A 21,344-nucleotide genomic window follows, 5' to 3' on the forward strand; every position below is an offset into this window, starting at 1 on the left:
AAACGATGATACTGGACTAAGACTCAACTGCCTGTTTTTACGCGTATAAGTATGCCTAAACAAATAATTTAAACAGAAAAACGATATTATTACAACGGACGCAATTCGAAACCGTCGCCGAAATACCTGGGACGCAATACGATTGTCGTGTCGTGTTTTTGTTCCGAATGGACGTAATTCGTATACATCAGTAAACGGTTGTTGTCCATTTTTAATCATCGCTGCAATGCAATCTACACCGACATCACCCTCATTTAAATATTGGTTTTCTAATTCGTTCAATAATAATTACGGGTACATGTGTGCGCGCGCGCGCGCGCGTGTGTGTGTGTTTAATTATTTTTTTTAAAGACATGTAACAATTACCGCAAACGTAACCCGATTTCATTGGTTATGTTATTGACTTATTACCGTGCATGTATTTTGGTGTACAATTAACAAAATGTATAGATATTTAGATATATATTATTTAGTCCTTGAGTACGACGTTCAAGTAACGCACAATGTACTCACTTAAGCACTGATCGCGTAACGCTGTGCACGTGTCGACAGATACATCGTAATTCAGTGTGTACCGACGACCTGTTAAGACGACGGAAATTATTGTTGTTTGAAAACGGAAAACAACCCTCTCGTGCGCTTGAAGTGTTCGTCAGTCGACGCAGTGCCGAATGTTCACGTTCAAAGGTAATATTTCGATGCACTACTAATATTATAATGTACTTTTACAATTAATATTTCATACGCCTAAACGGCGCGTGAACTGTTGCGCGACAAAATAGACATTTTTTAATAGGTTCGAGTTGAATATGTATATTAATTTATGGGTATGTAATGTGAAGATTTCAAAAATAATCCCAAGCCAAAATATTAACATTAATTATAACTGTTGATTTTTTAAATTTTTTTTATTGATTTTTATTTCCTTTCGTTTTTTGTCATTACGTAAAGCGCTATTCAATCGTCAAGTTATTATTACATACATGTTATCAAGAAAAAAATCATATCACAATTAAACTGATCGTCAACAATCTTAGTTCTGAAACAATGAATTAGCAAAGAAAATCGCTCGTTTGTTACTTAATTACGTTCAATGGTACCCACATTGATATAAAAAAACAAATTATTTCGTCCAAAGAACTACGTACACTATGCACAGTGTTCTTACATCAGTCAACTTTTTTTTAAACACAAACGCGTGTGACTTTTTATTTCCAAACGCTTGACCACCGCGTGCAATGCAATGTTCATAATCCAACGGGAAAAAAAACAAAACACACCCTGCGCGTAGAAAGTGAAACGATAAAAAAAATTATAATCCCATCAAATCTTTCGCTATACCTGTAGATGTAACATTTGATTTGGGCATCATAGCGATAAGTATTAGGTATACTTTTCCACTCGCGGTGTCGAATTAATAATATTTTTGTTGCAATACATCCGATATTCGAATGCTTTTCGCACAGCGCACGTACGATTACGCGCACGTGCAGCGTTCACTTTCGGGCTTGTGAGGCGCTTAAGTCTGCGTTTTTGAGTATCCCGTGCTGTATTGTTGCGTTTTAATATTTACATTTGTGATAAAGCCGTGTCACGACGACATTACTGCGATCGTTATTTATCATCTCCAATCGTATTTATCGCGCGGTAGTATTAAAATGAGCGATCTCACATTGTGCTCTTACGATGGTAACCATTCAGAAGTAGGTAGACGCGCTGCAAAATCTTAATTTTTAATTAGGTTCTTTGTTTTGATTTTTTCCCACTAATGGTTTTCTTAGTGTGCATAAATTATAATTAATGTAGTGATCCGGGCATCACTGCGAATATTTCCTTGTACTTATTTTCCTTATTATTTTACCTTGAGATGGCTATTATATATTTTAATGTATTTTAGTTTATATTAATTTTGTAGTATTAAGCGTATTATTTAGCTTTTTAAATTTTATATTATTGATAAACCATAATGTCTAAATCAAATGATAATTAATAATATTTGATTCTGAAGAAAAATAGGAAAGTCACCTAATTATTTGTTTTAATTATAATTTTTATTTGTTTGAAGTATCAAATATTGTGTTTAACTTTTTTTTATAGAATAATTAGTAACTCTGAGGAAAATGAAATGTTACATCGAGACCAAATATAATTTTAACTTCTAAATATTTACAAATAATTTGTATAACAAACATCACATTTTTCATAATCATCGAAATATGTTAATTGTTAACATAAGTCCCGTCGCCCTTTTCCCAAATTAACACCAACGTGAATTTAAAAAAAAAATGATATAAAATGTCCCGTATTTCTAAAAAATAAATTGGTAGAGTTTATCTTACGCTATTGACTTATGGGGTTACCAGTACGTCCTGTATCAGTTTTAATAAATAACATTTATACTTTTAAAAGTGTCTATTTGTTTTGACTACAAACTTACTTTACCAGACGTAGGTCGGGGAAAAAGGTGACTTTGTCGTTTAATCGTTTCGAGTCAATCGTTAATCAGACCGGCTCACTATATTAGGATAATACGAGTAGATACAACCCGATATTATTAAGATTATAGGTTACGGTTATCCCCTTACCAATCCATATGTTTAATATTTGAGAATTGATTTGGATACAAAAATGAAACATAAATAATTCACAACTACACCGTCCTGTTTAGAAATTAATTTATAATTTTACATTAAAAATTATTACATACATAGTGAGCTGTAATCGATTGACAAAGTTTGTTTTGATTAAACAATAATGTTGTATGTACATCATCACAAAATGTTTTTTGTTAGTTGCATAAATCATTGAAATATCGAAAAATAATGATAGTTAAATCGATAATTTTACTAACATTTAATGTATAGTTATTGTTAATGGATAAGATATGAAGAAATAAAATAGTTTAAAACAAAAAACACTACCTACATCAGAATTTTCGAGATTTGATCCGGAAATCACATCAAAATGATTCATTTATTATCTATCATGACAATATAATTATCTTTCTCCGTTTGTAAATATCAGTGTCTATATAATATAATTTTTAACAGTAAAATCTAAAAATAACTTTATTTTACGAACCATGAACGGGTGTACGATTACATTAAATGTATTTATCTAAGGATTAAGATTACCGTATTATACCGTTATAATTTAATTTTTTCATTTATAATGTAGATATCCGGAATACTTACAATACAATATGTTGTGACAGCATATTAGTCGATTCGTTTTTGAAAAATTAGAGTTAAAAATTAACAATTAAAATAATTTATTTTCCGCATTTTGAGGAATTTTAAATTTAAATTGTATGACTTTAAAACCGTGATAATTATGCGCACTAATTGGTTATTACAATTTTCATCGAACTCGTTTGTAATTCATACAGCGTATAATACGACTTAATAAATATCGTACATTTATTAAACATTCTCTAGAAATCTGTACGAGTGGTTATTCAAATATTTCCTAATAAATCGGAAACAAAACTACTATATCTACACATAGTATTCGTATTATATTTCGCAACACTTAGACTCATAATCTTGCTATACGATATCTTTAAAAAAAAAAAAAAATAATAAGTGTATAATAATTTGTTATAAATTACGTTAAAAAAAACATAATGCTAATTTACATACCTATTAAGTAGTAATTAACACAGTGCTTCTCAACCTATAGGTTGAGACCCAAAGTTGGGCTGTGAAATTCGTTTGATGGATCGTCAAATTTTGAACATAAAAACATAATACTCGTATTTATTTAAGAATTAGTGTTTGACGCACTTCATATTTATTATAATATAATATTAAAAAATTCATGAAATAATTTATTTAAACTATTTAATATTAATTTAAACTGTTGGCTGTGTTTTGGAATACTTTATATTAGGACAAAAGTTATTTATAAGACATTAATAAATTAGCTTTTTTCCTGCATACGCTATAAAATTACATATTTGTATACATTATTGAAATACAATCATTTAGTAATTTAATTACCTGTTCATTTATATTTAAAGATTAGTTAAAATATTAGTTTTAGTCTGCAATACACAGGTATTTTTTGTTATTGATATGGTCAAAATATATTGTACGTGATTCATTGATTGGCGAATATTTCGCATTAAATCGTAGAATCAATGCAATCAGCTATGTAAATAATTATGTCTGAGATTCACGTAGCTGGAAACTATTTTAAATAATTGCCAGATCTTAATAATTGTTATAATTAAATTATAATTATTATAAATGTTAAATGATTATTAAAAGGACGCCACACCCACATGTGATGTCTCTATCTGAAATAAGTACATCAACAAATTTACGTTAAGTAGTTCAAATGTAATGATGTTAGATAATATTAAATATTAAATATAATTATTATTAAATATTAAATATAATATTAGAGTGAACTGACCTATAATCAAACTATAAGGGAATAACATTGTCTGTGTTTCTTTTGGTCGGTTATTTCCAATATTTTAATTTTTAAGCATGTTATGGGTATGTAAAATATTAAAATTAAAAAAAACCTTAAATTTATTTTACTTGATATTTTTGTCATTACTGTCCTCTGACACCTAATCAAATATTTCATTATATCACAATTTAAATGTGATAAACCTAACGAGATAATGTGTGCTTGAAAAAAATGTACAAAATAGTTTTAGGGATAAGATGTATTCCTTGTCGACCTCCAGGACACATGCTTGGATGGGTGGGCGGTCCATTGAAAATATCGCTCTCAGTTCTATATGATGAAGTTTAGCCACTGGTAGGCAACGATATTGCTGATATTTATAAACAAAATATTCTCTATACAAATTAATATTACGATGAAATCCCATTCAAGTAGTATTTCAACCCCAGGAGTAGAACTCACATACGTTTTCAATTCACTACAAGATGATGTTTTTCTTTTCTTGTAACGTTCGTTTTATTTTAATTAATTAATTTTTTCGGGTAATAGGCTGTTTATGCCGTAGTTCTACACGGTTTCCATACAGTTGATAAATTGTCTCGGTTTTCGTATGATCTAAAACTATAAATAATTTGTAAGTACTGAGAATGCTTGACGATAATAATAAGCAATAATGCGGTAAAGTACGGATGCAGATCATATTGACAAAACGTGTGTCAGGGTCGTAAGTTCTTTGTTGCGGAGAATTAGTATCCTAAGCACGGGGCGGGACTGGTTCTCAGTAATAGTATATGTTAGCGGCAATGTGTATAATTATGATATTTTATATAATGACTAAGAACAGTATGTAATACCAAATCATACTACCTAATGATCTAAATTAATACCTAACCAGGGTATCAAAACGTTATGAGTATAACGTTAAAATATTCAAAAAACGATTGAAATCGATAACAGATAACATATCGTTAAACGATAAACGATGGAAACAGATAACGGATAGCATATCGGTAAATGATAAACGATTGAAAACGGATAATAGGCAACAAAACAGAAACGAAAAACGATTACAATTAATATCGAATAACGTAACAAAAAACGATTAACGATTGAAACTTCGGATTTCATGCCCATCCCTAATTGGTACTAGTGCTCTGCACGGTCCGTTATTTTAAGGACCAGACCGGAATTCAAATTTTACCAGGTGGCCTAAGTCGGACCGGACCACACTTAAACGTTAATCAAAGACCAAAATTGGACCGAACCGACGGCTTCATATTATTTTTAAACCAGATCGGACCAGTAATTAAAAAACATTTAATTAAGTAGACCGTGGACCGGACTGTCGGTCCGATCTTAAAACATTTTGGACCGTTTATGGACCGGTTCGTAAGGTTCAGTCTGTATTAGCTCAGATCGTACCATATGATGTGTTTAGTATTACACTGGACCGGACTATCCCACTTAATAAATAAATATATACCTAAATTTGTAGGGTTTTTTCGTTTTATTTGTTTACATAACAATATCTGTATTTAGATTTTAAGTTCCATGATTAGGATCTGACTGAGACCGGACCGGACTGATTTTCGTTTTTTTTCTAAGCCTCTGCGGGTTATGTTACATTGAATTATTATAGCCCCCCCCCCCAAAAAAAAAAAAAAATTCAATCAAATGTCCGCCTATGACCGGACCAAACCGACGATTCAATAGTTTTTGTATGTTAGGACCGTACTAGACCGAACCATGCAGAGCACTAATTGGTACGTATACGCGGGTATACGGCGTATATCCATCAGCATACTTTCAATTTTCGGCGAATACCAAATATAAAATATTATTTTACGGGTATATGCTTCTAAAATAACTCGAAAACAAAAATAAATAATAATGATATAAACGTTATATATTATTTTTATTTAAATCCTGCTTTAAAGATAATTATAAGTGATTCCGTTTTACCATTCGGTTAGCTTTAATAAAGTAATTTTTCTGCGGAATCAGTTTAAGTTTATTGATTAATAAAATTAAAATACTAGTTATTCAAGTGTTCAACAATCTTGTAAACCATTTCGATGTAATTCAATATAATGTGATAAGAACAATAAATATTTATTCAATTCAAATGAAAATAATTGCTAGGACGACATTTACGAATAACGTATAACACAGTAGATAACAATATATGCAATGGATATTCAATGAATTTATATCTAATGTATGTACATGTACAATGCTCTATACTACGCGAGTACGTTGCCGTTGGAACAATCGTTATTGTAATCATTAGCGAGATTTAAAAAATAATTCGATTTGCTATTACTTAACTTAAACATTTATCCAATTCTTTCTTATTCCAATGTAATTTTTTTTTTTTTTTGATACTCAGACGGACCATGGAAATGTCAACGAATATTGATCACTGCAAAACAAACGGAAACGAAAATAATCAAGGCTGTATTATATCCCTTGGGTCTCACGTACGTATTGAATCAATTATATAAGGCATGATTTTGATTTTTTTACTAAAGAAATATTGTATTTCATAACATGCAACGTTAATTTTGGTATTTAACGATTAACCAAGACGCATAAATGACAAAAAAAAAAAAATTAGATTAGTGAAAGACGCTTAAATGTATTTACAGTAAATCAAATTCGTTAATATAATAAGACTGATTAAATACTACAAAGTACGTAATACTAATTTTGTATTTGTTTCCATATTCGTATTATTTATTAATTTCAGTGTGTAGAAATCAATAGAGTATTCATTCGAATACTAATACGATCGATACAGTATGCACGAGAGAAACAATACAAATATAGATAATTTAATACATAAAAATACATAACATCGTTGTGCATAGATACGCTTTACAAATTAGAATCGATTTATACGGCAGATAAGATATTAGAAGATTAAAATAATATTTGGTCCTAAGACGTTTAAATAAAAAATCAAAGAATTAAAAATAAAAATCAAAACAACATCAAGTAAATTAAACAGTATGCATGCATTACATGGTTAAGTGGCATATTATTTAGTGTATCGTGTTATATTATCTTGCATGGCTGCCTCTGTGCTGGGTACCGTTTAATGTTGTTTTCACACGCAAAACGATTGAAATTGTTTTCATTTATTTGTTTGTTATACGCCATAGGATGGTCCACCGAAGGCGGACAAAAAGGAGTTCGATTGCAGTCGTTGGCCTTTACAGTTGTTACTTATAAGTAATAAAAAACAATTCGTTCTAAGGTGTCTGTGCCACATTTTGTTCGTAGCTTATTTGTTGACGGCCGTTAACCATTGGTATTTAAGTGGTAATTATTGAATATGTTATCATATTTCAATAAATGTGTGTTGATTTATAACGATTTATCGATTTTAATCATTGTTCACATTACAGATAAAATAGACATGAACTGGAAAGACGGTTTAGGCCTATTGATTATTATTGCTACGATGTATTACATCACGTGGCCACTCAAATGGTTGTTTGCGATCTTACCGAAAATAACGCCGCACACACATCTGAAGTAATACTGTAGCTATAATGTATTGTAATTTGATAGATCATTTTTAATTCAACTGTGAAAAACTAAGCTATTTACTGCCAAATAAACTGGTTAAGTTAAAAAGTTGGAAAAAAAAATAAATTTTTCACTAGTTAATGACCACCTTTGAATATTTTGGCCTTTACTGGGAGGAATGGTTTATGATAATACGGAACGTCACCAGTCGAAATGGTCATAATGTGTCATTTAGTCATCGTGAAAAACTGATAACTGCGTATTTGTCTATGAATTGTCTTACAGGCTGGCATTTAGTAAATATTTATAGAGCAATTGAAATAAATTTTGATGATGTAATTGATAGATTTACAATTACCTATTAAAAAATTAATATAAATTTTGTTTTGTAACTTTGTTTTTTTAAATAGGTATATAAAAAAATGTTTGGGATGGGTGGAAGCGGTCGACCCGTTTTAATATCCCCCCCCTCCAGGTGAAGTCTCAAATACGGCACTGCGCCCTGGATGTTTATTGAAAGGGGGGGGGGTGGCCTCAATGATATAATGATAAAACTGAAAAAATATAGAAATATAATTCTAATATTCTATCCATTCTGTTGACTATTATAGGTATATAATAATTTGGTCCACGGATAATAAATTATTATTGTCAGTCATCATCGTTCGTAATCACTATTTATTTAATATTTAGATATTAAATACCATCAAATAATGATTTAAAATAAAACGACTACTAATTATTCTAACAACAAGGTATCGGCGTATTTTGTTCGGATGATTGTGATCATTTCGACGGCTACAACTTATTTGCGCACAGTTTACGAATAATAGAAACCTTTTCTCAGAGAAATTTAACCAACGTACCTCTCCAAATGTTTGGATTTAATGATGGTGGATTATTATCATATTCGTACAACGTTTCCCTTTATCCTTTACAAGGCTTAGGACATTCTGTCTAATCATATTCTGGTGTCATGGACTGATAGGCTTGAAAATGTTGTTTTGAGCTTAATTTCCTTAACCAGCCATTATTTATAATTTTTTCGATTACAAAAATGAATAATATTTAGCGTCCATTGTTAAACACGCCGCAATTGTAGACTACACTAAAGTGTATAAGAGATTTTTTATAAGGTTTATCAATTATCACCGGAAACGTTTAATAAAAACAGCATAAGAAATATAGCAATAAATATTAAAGCTTGACACACACGACTCATTTACTTGGCAAGCATAGCATCGCGATTATGACATTACTAATGGATGAAAACTGATGGAAAACCATGATTGAAAATTCATTTTATGCTTTTAGAGTATATGGACAGAGTGTATGTACAAAACTGTAACTACAAGCTGGTTTTTATTGACCATAATTTTGCGCGCAAACGATTTGTGGTAAATTTAAAAAAAATAAAACGAGCCTTCGCCCATTTGGATACACCTCGTTCGTTTTGGAACACTACATTAAATTATATTTGGACGATAAACTGTAAAGCGTTAGTCACTTTGATACAGTCAATTTAATACAAATATTATAACATTTAATATACGTATAATTACAATACTATATTATATTTCATAATTAAATTAATACTAAAACATCATTTCGCTGTGTATATAGAAAATAAATTCAAATGATAGTAGTTGTAGAATTTAACTCTCGACCTTTACAAATTATAACAGAAAAGAATGTTGAAGTTATTCCAAAAACTGTTTACCACAAAAAAATTTAAATCACTAACTGTATTGTCTCTAATCTTAGATTCATAATTTTCAGTATAAATTCGTATGAATTATTCAAAATCAAAGCAGAACACATGATATATTTTCCCAACGCAAATATTTTATTCACGAATATTTATTTTGTACTCTTGAACGTAGATGTTCGACCGTAGAATAATGTTAAATAATAAATTACAAAACACAGACCAACGTGTTAATATCTTCTGTTTTATCGTCACTACAGGACTGGCTTGCTGTGCGTGTTTTTCACGTTGTTCTTTCTATACATTTATTTTGATACGAAAAACGACCGTCTTCGGTTGCTGCCATTAGCCGGACTTATCGCGTTAATTTTCATCGGATTTCTGTTCTCCAAACACCGCGGACACGTGGACTGGACCACGGTTGCGACCGGCTTCGCTACACAAATCACCATCGGCCTGTTGACGATCCGATGGTCGGTCGGCCGGTCTATAGTTCAGGCCATGGGTCAGTTGGCCGAAAAATTTTTCTCCTTCGCTTACATCGGGGCCGAGGTGACATATGGTCACGAATTGATCGACAATTACGGTGTATTCGCGTTTAAGGTTGGTATGATGCGGTATTGTAATCGTTTTGATGCTACGTACGATTGTCTTATGAAATTCAAAATAAAAATTTATACTGAAAAAAAACAAATAAACAAGTAAAAACTTGAATAGTTCTTCATATTTATAGTGAAACTTTTTTTTAAATATTTATAGAAATGTTAATATTTTATTTTTACGTACGATTCAATTATTTCTTAAAAATCATAAAAAATATTGAATTTCGTGAACCAATCGTATTATTCACGTTTATATTTATTTTGATAAATTTAATCATTCTAAAAAAATTACGTTAAACAAGATTAATTATACGCTTAAACAACTAAAATAAACAATATTTGATTGATTTAGTTATTTTAATATTTTTAAATTTTAAGTACAGTACAACTGATTCATTTTGGTTTTCAATGATTTTCTCTATAAAACGATAAATAATGTTGAATTTTGTCTAGGTAAGTATAGTTTTTCAAGTAGGTATTTTTAGTCATTTTAGATTCTGAGCAAAGCAAAAAATTTACTTACGTTGATATTTATTTTGGTTAAATAAGTAGCTATATATTTTATTAGTTTGAACACACATAATGCAAGGCTAAACATTTAATTATGCATGATCTGAATATCAGAATATTTCGTTCCACCATATTACATTTATATAATATAGGTATTATTTACTAGCTAAATTATTTTAGTCCCACCCGGGTTAGGTTTTAATTATTATTTTAATAATTTAAATTAGAGCAATTACTAATCTTAAGCCTAAAGAATTTAGGTTGAAAAAAGTGTACAACAAAATAATAATTATAATAATATTTATTTTTATTTATGTGTACTATATTTATTTACATATACCTATATCAATCTTAATTATTAACATAATGAAGAAAATAAAATATTTTCTAGGTAACCAAAAGGTAAAAAAAATGTGTATATCCAACCCAAAACTGTTTCAGCACTTAAAAATGTGATTTTCAAAAATATATTTTTATTTTAGATCTAGAGTATTATTATCTAGATTAGTATTATATATCAAATTTTTTATAGCTCAAACGTTTTGTTATTTTTTATATGTGGTGTAAATCGTAAGTGTGAGTGAATGGTATTTTAATTTTATTGTACAGATTGCATTTATACAAATAGTTTTATTTTTAATCGAATTGTATTAAATTCGTAATTTCGCAATTTTCATTTCTAATCCCAAAAAATATAATAAACCTCATTATACTCCAACTATTGGACTCATGGTTGTGTACATATATTGTACATAAATTATTAAATATACACATAAATATATAAACTATACATCAAATGTGTAACATTTTCACTAATTACACAATTATACATATTTCATTTACCTCCATAATTTACGTACTAATTGAAATTTTGTGTCATTTAAAAAAAATATGATTTTCAATTTTATACTTGTAATTTTAATACGAGAACGAACATTTTTTTCTTGCGAAACTTTTGATTTATGACTGATACGATCAAATATTACATTAACTAAGCATAATGCCACAACCTCGACTTAGAATCGTTGCAAATTCGATGATTCATTATTGCTTTGAAATTTAAAAAAATAATTTATGCTGTTACAAAACATCCGTCCTATTTTGAGCTATACGAAATTTATTATGCAATCATTCAAACAGCTGGAAGATATGTATCAGTATTGTTGATGAGCTTAAAAGAGTATTAATATAATTAAAAAATCATAATAGTAATAATAATAGTATTTATAATAACAATAATAATAGTAGTACATGTTCAATATAACTTAAAATTATTAATACCTGCATATATTTATAATTTCCAATTATCACTTGTGTAATGCAACTATACACGCAATTATAGCTAACATACTATATATGAATAAATCAAAATTTAGTTTTGTATTTTGGTTTTTTTTTCAGGTGCTTTCAGTACTGTTTTTCATGTGTTTTTTCATAGAAATATTATTTTACTATGGAATTCTCCAGACTGTAATCATACGAATAGGATGGTGTTTGCATAAACTATTGGGAACCACGGCAATCGAATCAGTCTATACGTGCGCTAGTGTATTTTTAGGCATGGTAAGTGAATTTTGTAATACTTACATCAACACCATCTGATTTAAACTAGAAAAAAGTTAAATGAGGTATAATTTACAGCGAAAACTGGTTTTAATAAGTAAACATACAAATAAATTACATAATATTTTAAAATTAGTATGGTTTTTATATCATTATTTCAACTATAGTTTATAAAAATAATTTAAATAAATATTTAATGGTTATCGGGACACTTTTCTTGTACTATTTGATTATACAAACTTTTCAACGGCTAAGAAAGTACCAATATCATTTTATCGTTTACTCTATGAATATATAGCAAAATATTTTTAACTTTAAAGATTTATTTTACTATACCGTTGTAAAAATTTATAGATCCGACCCAATGCCAACCCGGTATTATGCCGCCTTGGGACAGATTTTGAAATGTCGTCCTTCACTAACCTATTGTACCGTTTTACCCAACATTTCTTGCTAGTGTACAGATAAATCATTTAAAATCATTTATTTTAAATTTAATAATCTAATAGTTATAAATTGTAATACAGCCATACGAGTATACTGATGTAAACCTATTTTATACAATTTATACTAGAAAATAATACGAGAATTTAAAATTCCGAGCTTTGTAATAACAATATGGTCATGCTATTAATACGCTGAACGTTCACTCACCTGATAATTCTGCGATAGGCAATATACTAATATATTACTATTATTATTTGTTATTCATATTTTTCAATGATTAAACATTTTTTCTAAAAATTATAATACATTAAAAAACTTCAAAACTTTCATTTTCGCTGTTAAGAAATTGCCCCCTTTAACCTCCCCTCCATATTAACCATCATTAGACATAACAATTTTATCTCTCTGCAGATTACTTAGTTTTACTGATTAACTATGTACAACTTATGTTAAACCGTTCAAAGTCACACTAACCTATCATAACATAAAAATTAATGTTATTGTCATAGCACATCGCGAGATCTCAACGAAAGTATAACTATTCAGGTGTAAAGAAAGTATAAAATTATTTTGAAGCACTAACAGTATAGCGGAAAATTATACTTTTCAGATCTTATATACGTGCGTTGTGTAACCATATGCACTGAGTTTTACATTCGTAGAAAAGTCATTATACAAAGTAGGTATTTTTACTTAAAAAAAAAAAAAATAAATATTTTTGTCAATCAACTACACGTGGCTGTAACTTAAATACGTAGTTTACGTAAATACTAGCTATATGATAATATTTTAATGTTACATGAAGATTGACACTTGTAAGATTATTTAGTTCTTTGATCACGTGTACATGAAGTTTCTACAATATTTACTTACCTGTTGAGTTACGATATCTTCATAAACAATTTTCATACTTTTAAATTATTATTTTTTTTTTTATACTTATTTTTTTACTTGAATTTTATTTTCATACGCTTATTTATTTAACGATTTTAAATCGAATTAATTATTAGTTTTAAAATAAGCAATAAATGCAACTATATTCGTTACTATATTTGTGCATGTCGTACTTCTTTAGAACAATTTATGTTTGGATTGGTTTATTTTTAATAAAATATCGCATGTACCAATAAATTTGGTATATTATACATACAAAAAGCGCAATAAAGTACTATTTCTAATCAAATATTAATGTCCTGTATGTGTAAGGTCATAGCAGAGTATCTGAGTGTAACTCCTCATACTCATAATATATTGTGAAACAAAATAATCTTTACGTTAAGATAGCAATGAATATTACTAAAAGATAAAAGATGACTGTATATAATAAAACGGCGAACATTAGTTCATATTAGTGTCATATTTGTATGAACCGATAACTTCCAATGTATGCTGATGAAACTCATTCATGAAAACTATATGTAACTACTTCATTAAATATATTGTTCGATGATCAACGCTTTCACGTTCATCATCGATGATTCTTTTTCCGTCTTAACGTATGTTTCATATAACATAGTTGAACCTCGTTAAAATCTATTTGTAAAATCCTTATTAGTAATAAATTATTTCTATAACCTAATTACCTTAAATATATTTATAAAATAATAATTTTAACCCATACTATACTGAATGAGATAAAAATTACAAATATTAGTTTTTAACTATCGTTGAGTTTACTTATCCTATAGGTTTGAATGATTTTTATTCGTAAGTATTATGAATTAAAATACTACAACATCTTCAGACAGTATTCAATATATTTATTCAAAAATAGTATCAATTAATATTGACTAAATTTTATTTTTGCTTAAATGTTGATAACATTATAAAATTATGCTTTTCCAACAATATTTTTTTGAATATCTATATCGTTTGATTTTCCGCGATATTTAATCACGATATCTAAAAAAAATTTAAATATTGATATATCGATATTTTTATTCCGATTTATTGATATCCCTACAGGTACCAGTTAATAGTACAAGTTTATTTAACGAATTAAACGAAATTAATACATTACTAATAAATCACAATAACCGTTCCAATTAATTAAAAGAACGAAATTAAAATCATGAACGATTAATAACAATAACTGACTTCAGTACAAACACTACAAACTACTTCATTGTGTCACTGGTCAAATTAATTATTTCTCCGAACCTAACCTAACCTGATTCCGAAATAAATAAAAACTGATGAATTGACAATATTATATTATATTTATTATAATATACAAAAATGTATTCGATTATCGATATATCGTACAATATATTTAAAATATCGATAACGAAATGTTCGTAAAAAAGTACGCAATATCGAATATTGATTTCATTGTAAAAACCTAATTAAAATACTTTGTTTTATTATTATATATATATATATGTATTTTTTTTTAGTCGGAAGCACCAATTATCATTAAACCGTATCTAATCGATCTAACAGAATCTGAAATACATGCTGTTATGATGGGAGGCTTCTCAACAGTTGCAGGTATAATTTTCGCAAGTTTAATTAAAAATGTAAGCATATAAAATAATTTCAGAAATGAAAAATTCTACGTACGCATATATTGTATTATTTAAAAATCAGTTCAATTATTTACTAAAAATATTATAAAACTTTTTTAAACGTGTAAATAAAAATGTTCTATAAATTGAACTGTAATGCTCGACAGCCGCCCAAGGGCTAAATGTTAGATAAAAAAAAAATGAATTATTATTTTTCAAATATAACAACTAAATAAGTTTTATCTCCAAAGGAACTGTGTTCGCGGCGTACACATCATTCGGCATCGATTCTGCATATTTAATCACTGCATCCGTAATGTCGGCTCCCACTGCATTAAGTTTTTCTAAGCTGATATTCCCAGAAACTCAAAAGTCATTAACCAATATAGAACAGTTATCTACTAAGAAGTAAGCATGTATCGTGTAATGTGTTTACACTTTTATGGCAAATTATTAAATTCAATAATAAGGGAGAAAATATTTTTTAATGTTTTCCTAGGGGGAGGTGACATGTGTTCTTGTCTTTATTCTTACCAATATAATGGTCGCTTGTACGTATATTATGTATTAAAAATACATTCTCAATTCGATATTGTTGTGTTATCGTAGGGTCTCCAACGAGAACAACGTTGTAGATGCAGCTTGTAAAGGAGCTCAGTTCGGTTTGCATTTAATCGGAGCCATCATTGCTAATATAATAGCATTCGTGTCGTTCGTTGCGTTCATAAACGCAATAATATGTTGGTTAGGCAGTTTGGTCGGGATCAAAAACCTTTCATTCGAAGTGAGTGATTTTATAAGAAAAAACTCCTCTATAATCAATCGCTATCGGATTCACTTAAGCTTAACGAATTTTCCTTCACAGGTTATATTGGGAAAAATTTTGATACCCGTTACTTGGATTCTGGGCGTCGATTATAGCGAATGTGAAACAGTCGGAAGATTGATCGGCTTGAAAATGACTATTAACGAATTTGTTGCATACAGACAAATGGGCAAATGGAAAAATGAAAACAAACTCAATGTGTGTATTGAAAGTTTACTTTTGATTCTAAATAGAAATAATATTTGTATGAACTCCTTCCCACTTGTTATTAAGACGATTTATCGCTTATTATACTACTGAGGTCCGTTCATTCAGATTTTGTACCAATTTGTGTATCGAAATAGGTAATATTTTAAATTTTCTTATAAGATGAAAACAAAATTATAAACATAATTAATCAAAAGAAATTAAAACAAAAACTATGATGAAGAAATGTAGCATTAAATAAAATATTGAAGAATAATCTATGCAGAAAAACTTTTCTTTTTTTTAATATTCTATTGCGCACACATCTAGATTTAAATTAATAATGAACATTATTTCAATGCAAATTGACCATTAATGCCTAGCATAGAAATCGTTGTCCGTATTTATTACGATTTGTAAAAAACACCAATTGATTATCCATTATATTTCTGAATACATTCGTTCGATCTATCCGATGTAACTTAAATAAGATTTATTTAAACAGGTTCAATGGATCTAAATGATTTTACTTACCTACTTCGTTGGCTACTTAAAGTTGATATCTCACTTTTTCATTTGTATAGATCATGAATATTATCGAAAAATGTATTGGCAACAATAATGTTCGTATTTTTAGCGCAAATCTGAAATCGTAGCAACATTCGCTTTGTGCAGTTTTGCTAATCCCGGATCAATTGGTTCCATGATTGCAACACTGACGACATTGTGTCCATCACAACGACCAGCGATAATTAGCAATGTATTAAGGGCGTTCGTCGGAGGTACAGTTACATGTTTATTGACTGCATCGATTGCCAGTAAGTACCGTTGTGTTAGTCGTGTTAATAATAAACGGATCGATTAGACAAAGACGAATTGATCATTTGTATTTTTCAGGTTTATTAATGCCTGAAGAAGGGTTATAAAACTGAAATCGATTTCAATAAATGTATCATCGTAATGTTGTATACAATTTATAATAATGTATAAATTCTTGTGTTCACTGCGCATATTGCTTACCACCCATAATCATTACTAATAAGTTACATATAGTAGGGATGGTGAACGAGTAGACTGGTCGATTGTGACATGAGTTCGAATCGGCCACGACTCCTTTTCATTTTTTTTTCATTTTTCATTCGTTCAAATAATTTTTTTTTTTTTTTTTTTTGTAAATTTTATATATTTTTTCAATCCACGAATACGAGTATAAAAATTATAATAATAATAATTAATATAGGCAATATATAGTAATGTATAACTATGAAAAACACAATTATACATTGAGATCGAATAGCTATTTACATATAGTGTACGTAATCTAATGGATATTTCGTATTAAATAACATTCTTCATCGTGTTCGTATAAATTTATAAAATATTTATTAAAATACGTATTATATAAAATTGTAAAATTCAAGTTACAATTAACTATTAATATTTTAAATAGAAGAAATAAAAGAAGTGTAACACGCATGTGTATAAAATATATTTTTGATAAGTAACAAACTTTTTCTTTTTTTGATCGATCGTGATAACTTAGAAAAATTCACAAGTCTATAAAAGTTGGCCACCCCTGGTGTATTATATATAACCTTATACCTCCATTGCAATACATTTTATTTGTATTTTTAGTTTAATATTTATACTGCTTATTATATTGTTATACAGTTATATAGTGAAAACAATTGGAAATTATTTATTTTATTTTTTTATTCAAAATTGATCATTATCAAACTTAGTATCGAACAAACTAGGATTAGTATTCATCTGTTATATTTTGACTAACGAAACTTAAAATTGTTTAAAATTGCGTTTATCTGACTATTGAAATTTTAGAACGACCATCTATTTATTTGATGATATTACACCAATAGACAGAAGAATAATAATATAAGAATAGATTCCGTCTATGTTTGACAAAGATAATTATTATTGCAATTTTTTCTATTATGTAAACAATTTGATAAATCATAATATTTGGAGAACAATATTGTAATAAATAATGGTTTTGGCACTTTTTAAATCTAAAAATATGTCATAATTATAAGCATTTAATAATTAAGTTGGAATTTTATGTAGTATAATTTTTAAACTGCTTAAAAGAAAAAAGTACGTGAACGAAGACGTAATATATGTAAGAAAATGATTACATTTTCATTATAGATGATAATTTTATCTGTGATATAATTTTTATTTTTCATATCATCTAATTTCAAATAATTGATGTGTACCTATGTATTTGTTACTAAGTATTAAGTATTTTTTTTTATTTTATTATGTATTCATGTTAAATAAAAATACATACAAATTATAACCTTAGACTATTAATTAAATATTATATTATTTTAATTTATAATATTTAATATATTTATATTTTTCTTTTTTTTTAATATTTTGCTTTTAAAATAACATTTATTTTTTATTTATCTGTATATTATATAATTGTGCTAGTTTACACTAAACCATTTTAATGAATCTGTCATTATAATTGCCTACATAAAATCCCTTAAAGAGTGATTATGTGAAGTTTTCAGTAAAATAATTAAAGATTGATATATTTTAAGTATTTTAATATTTATTACCTACAATTATATCTTATGTAGTAGAATGACCATTTGTTTGTGTTTTATTTTCATAATTTAAAATTTGAATAGCTAGCAAAAATTCAATGTTTGAATAAACAAACATTAATACAGTTTATCATTGAATCCATTATTTTCAGGATTGTTGAACATTTAAATCATTTTTTATACACTTGTATAATTATTTAATTTTTAAATTCTGTGTGAAACTATTATTACTATCGTAAACTATAGATAGATTACAACTATCTACATAATATTAAGGTTAATAATATACGGTTATATGTGGTGAATAATGCGTACAAGATGATATGTACAGTGAGGGTATCATTATATAACTAAAGTTTCTCTTCATTATTAAAACTGTTATGTTCAAATTATTTTACTGGATTTTAGATTACTAAATTTTGTACGAACATGAATCGAGATGTGGTTATTGTACGTTCATATTTTTATCTTTTTACATCTACTCTAGTTGCCTCTCATTGGATTTGGGAAAGCGGTCATTTTAGGATACGCATGTACACTGATTCGAAATCAGGGTTTAAATCAAAATAATATATATTATTTACCGTGATGGGACATTTAAACGTTATAAGCAATTGAGCGTTTAACGTTATAAATAATTTAAAAGTTATTAAATTTAAGCTAGTAAGCGTTATACAAATTTAAACGTTCATAACATTTTCCATTTACCGGTGTTGACAATTAAAACGTTACCTATGAACAATATAGTGTTTTACGTTTAGCGTTTAGCGTTATTTAAATTAGTGTACAATTTGAAACGTTTTCAAATATAGTATTTAGCGATCAGTACTATGTAAAATAACATTACATATTTTAAATATTATATATATTACCTATATTTTATCTTTGCAATTCGCATAACTCATAACTTATAAATTAATCAATCATATTTGTCGTAAAACAATAATAAAATGCACATACCACGTAAATATATATTTATTATCAACTTATAACTTATTTGTGGTGTATTACTAATGTTTAATCGGCGTTCACCAAAGTTATTTTTGATGAAACGTCCATACGGGTTCCGTGCCGACAATATCCGACGTAATTTCAGAAAGCATATTATTAATTATAATTGGTAATGCTAATTTATATTTTTTTAGTTGATAAATTTATTGTTGTTTTAAACATCATTTTATTTGTTCAAAATCTATTTTACTGATAGGTAATTATAAATATTTTTCCATGCCAATTTCTTTTATGTTTCAATCGTTGATCGTTTTCTGTTATGTTTTTCGATATTAATTTTAATCGATATGTTATCTGTTATCGATTTCAATAGTTTTTTGAATAGTTTAACGTTATACTCACAACGTTATAAAAACGTTTTGGTGCACTGCTCGAAATTGTCCAATAGGCGACCGTGAGTCTAATGAGCGGTAACTACAATATTTATTTATTAATTTGATAATTCCACGTGATTTGGTTAAAATGAGTTCATAATAATAAATATAAATGTAGTGATATACAAAAATATAAATTAAAACCACTTCTGTTTTGTTATTATGAAATTCAATTCATATCGGATGGAATTGGTGATGTTTGATAAAAACGTCCAGATTCTCTTATTACACCATTAAATATAATGAATCCTGAACTCAAGTTATATAAGTACAACCGTATGAGGTCAGAAAATCCAACTCGAGTGTCACTATGACTCGTATCGTTTAAACTGAATGTGTCTCAAGGTTTTACTTAAATAAGCTCTATGTAATTGTAAAAACAATGATTTATAAAATAAAGTTACAAAATTACACAGTTAAAATGCTCATATATTATATCATATAGTAACCATAAACTGAAAAAAAAAATTAATTCCACGATTCGACAAACACCTTATGGAGGCTATAAATATTCGATGTAAAAGGTATGTGTTAAATATTTCAATTTTTTAAATTATATTTTAAATGTTCAGTTATAAATAGTATACAGAACTTACCAAATAACTAGTTAAATATTAATTCCTATTATTCGTCCGTAAATAACAAAAATCAAGTATAACTGTTGATTTTATGTAAAACATGTAGTAGAATCGTTTTTTTATTTTTACAATATTTTATCGAATTGGTTCGTAAGTTTATTTTTTGATTAAATTTTAACTGATTTATATTACTGGGTCGATGATCACGCGATATCGTCATGCGGAAATTATTATTGGCTGTCCGTTAACTTACAGTTTTTAGGTGGTTGCAGCTGGCCAGTCTGCGCTCCACCAAATTGTGAGTTTTATATATTTATTCATAAACTATTAATTATTGTGCCAAAAAGGCCACGTATTTATATTTATTTTGGGGCCAAAAGGGCCATAATTACTTAATTATTATTTAATTGAATCGTCTATGTTGTTGTGAATTATTTATTTGTTATTACTTCCTCTGCTACACTCAAATTTTCTAATAAAGTTAAGTCTTGAGTTTCTAATTT

General features: G+C 28.0%; 1 protein-coding gene across 4 annotated transcripts; it reads left to right on the forward strand.

Annotated features, from left to right (window-relative positions):
• The first annotated feature begins 491 nt into the window (after positions 1 to 491).
• On the forward strand, positions 492 to 17,496 carry LOC112687701 (sodium/nucleoside cotransporter 2-like). 4 transcript variants are annotated; one of them, XM_025560570.1, is made up of 12 exons: positions 493 to 687; positions 6,812 to 6,902; positions 7,587 to 7,746; positions 7,833 to 7,962; positions 9,925 to 10,267; positions 12,178 to 12,339; positions 15,183 to 15,276; positions 15,545 to 15,701; positions 15,903 to 16,077; positions 16,159 to 16,317; positions 16,943 to 17,123; positions 17,203 to 17,231. In XM_025560570.1, the coding sequence occupies exons 2-12, from the start codon at positions 6,819 to 6,821 to the stop codon at positions 17,229 to 17,231; spliced, it is 1,674 nt and encodes a 557-aa protein (XP_025416355.1). In that variant the 5' UTR covers positions 493 to 687; positions 6,812 to 6,818. The 4 variants fall into 4 exon arrangements, with proteins under 4 accessions (XP_025416357.1, XP_025416355.1, XP_025416356.1 ...); XM_025560572.1 differs by lacking the exon at positions 17,203 to 17,231 and having other exon boundaries at positions 492 to 687; positions 16,890 to 17,056; XM_025560571.1 differs by lacking the exon at positions 493 to 687 and having other exon boundaries at positions 6,819 to 6,902; positions 17,203 to 17,496.
• Positions 17,497 to 21,344: the final 3,848 nt, after the last annotated feature.

The sequence above is a fragment of the Sipha flava genome, unplaced genomic scaffold (genome assembly GCF_003268045.1).
Source record: "Sipha flava isolate LNK unplaced genomic scaffold, YSA_version1 35a_pilon_pilon, whole genome shotgun sequence".
Classification (NCBI taxonomy): domain Eukaryota; kingdom Metazoa; phylum Arthropoda; class Insecta; order Hemiptera; family Aphididae; genus Sipha; species Sipha flava.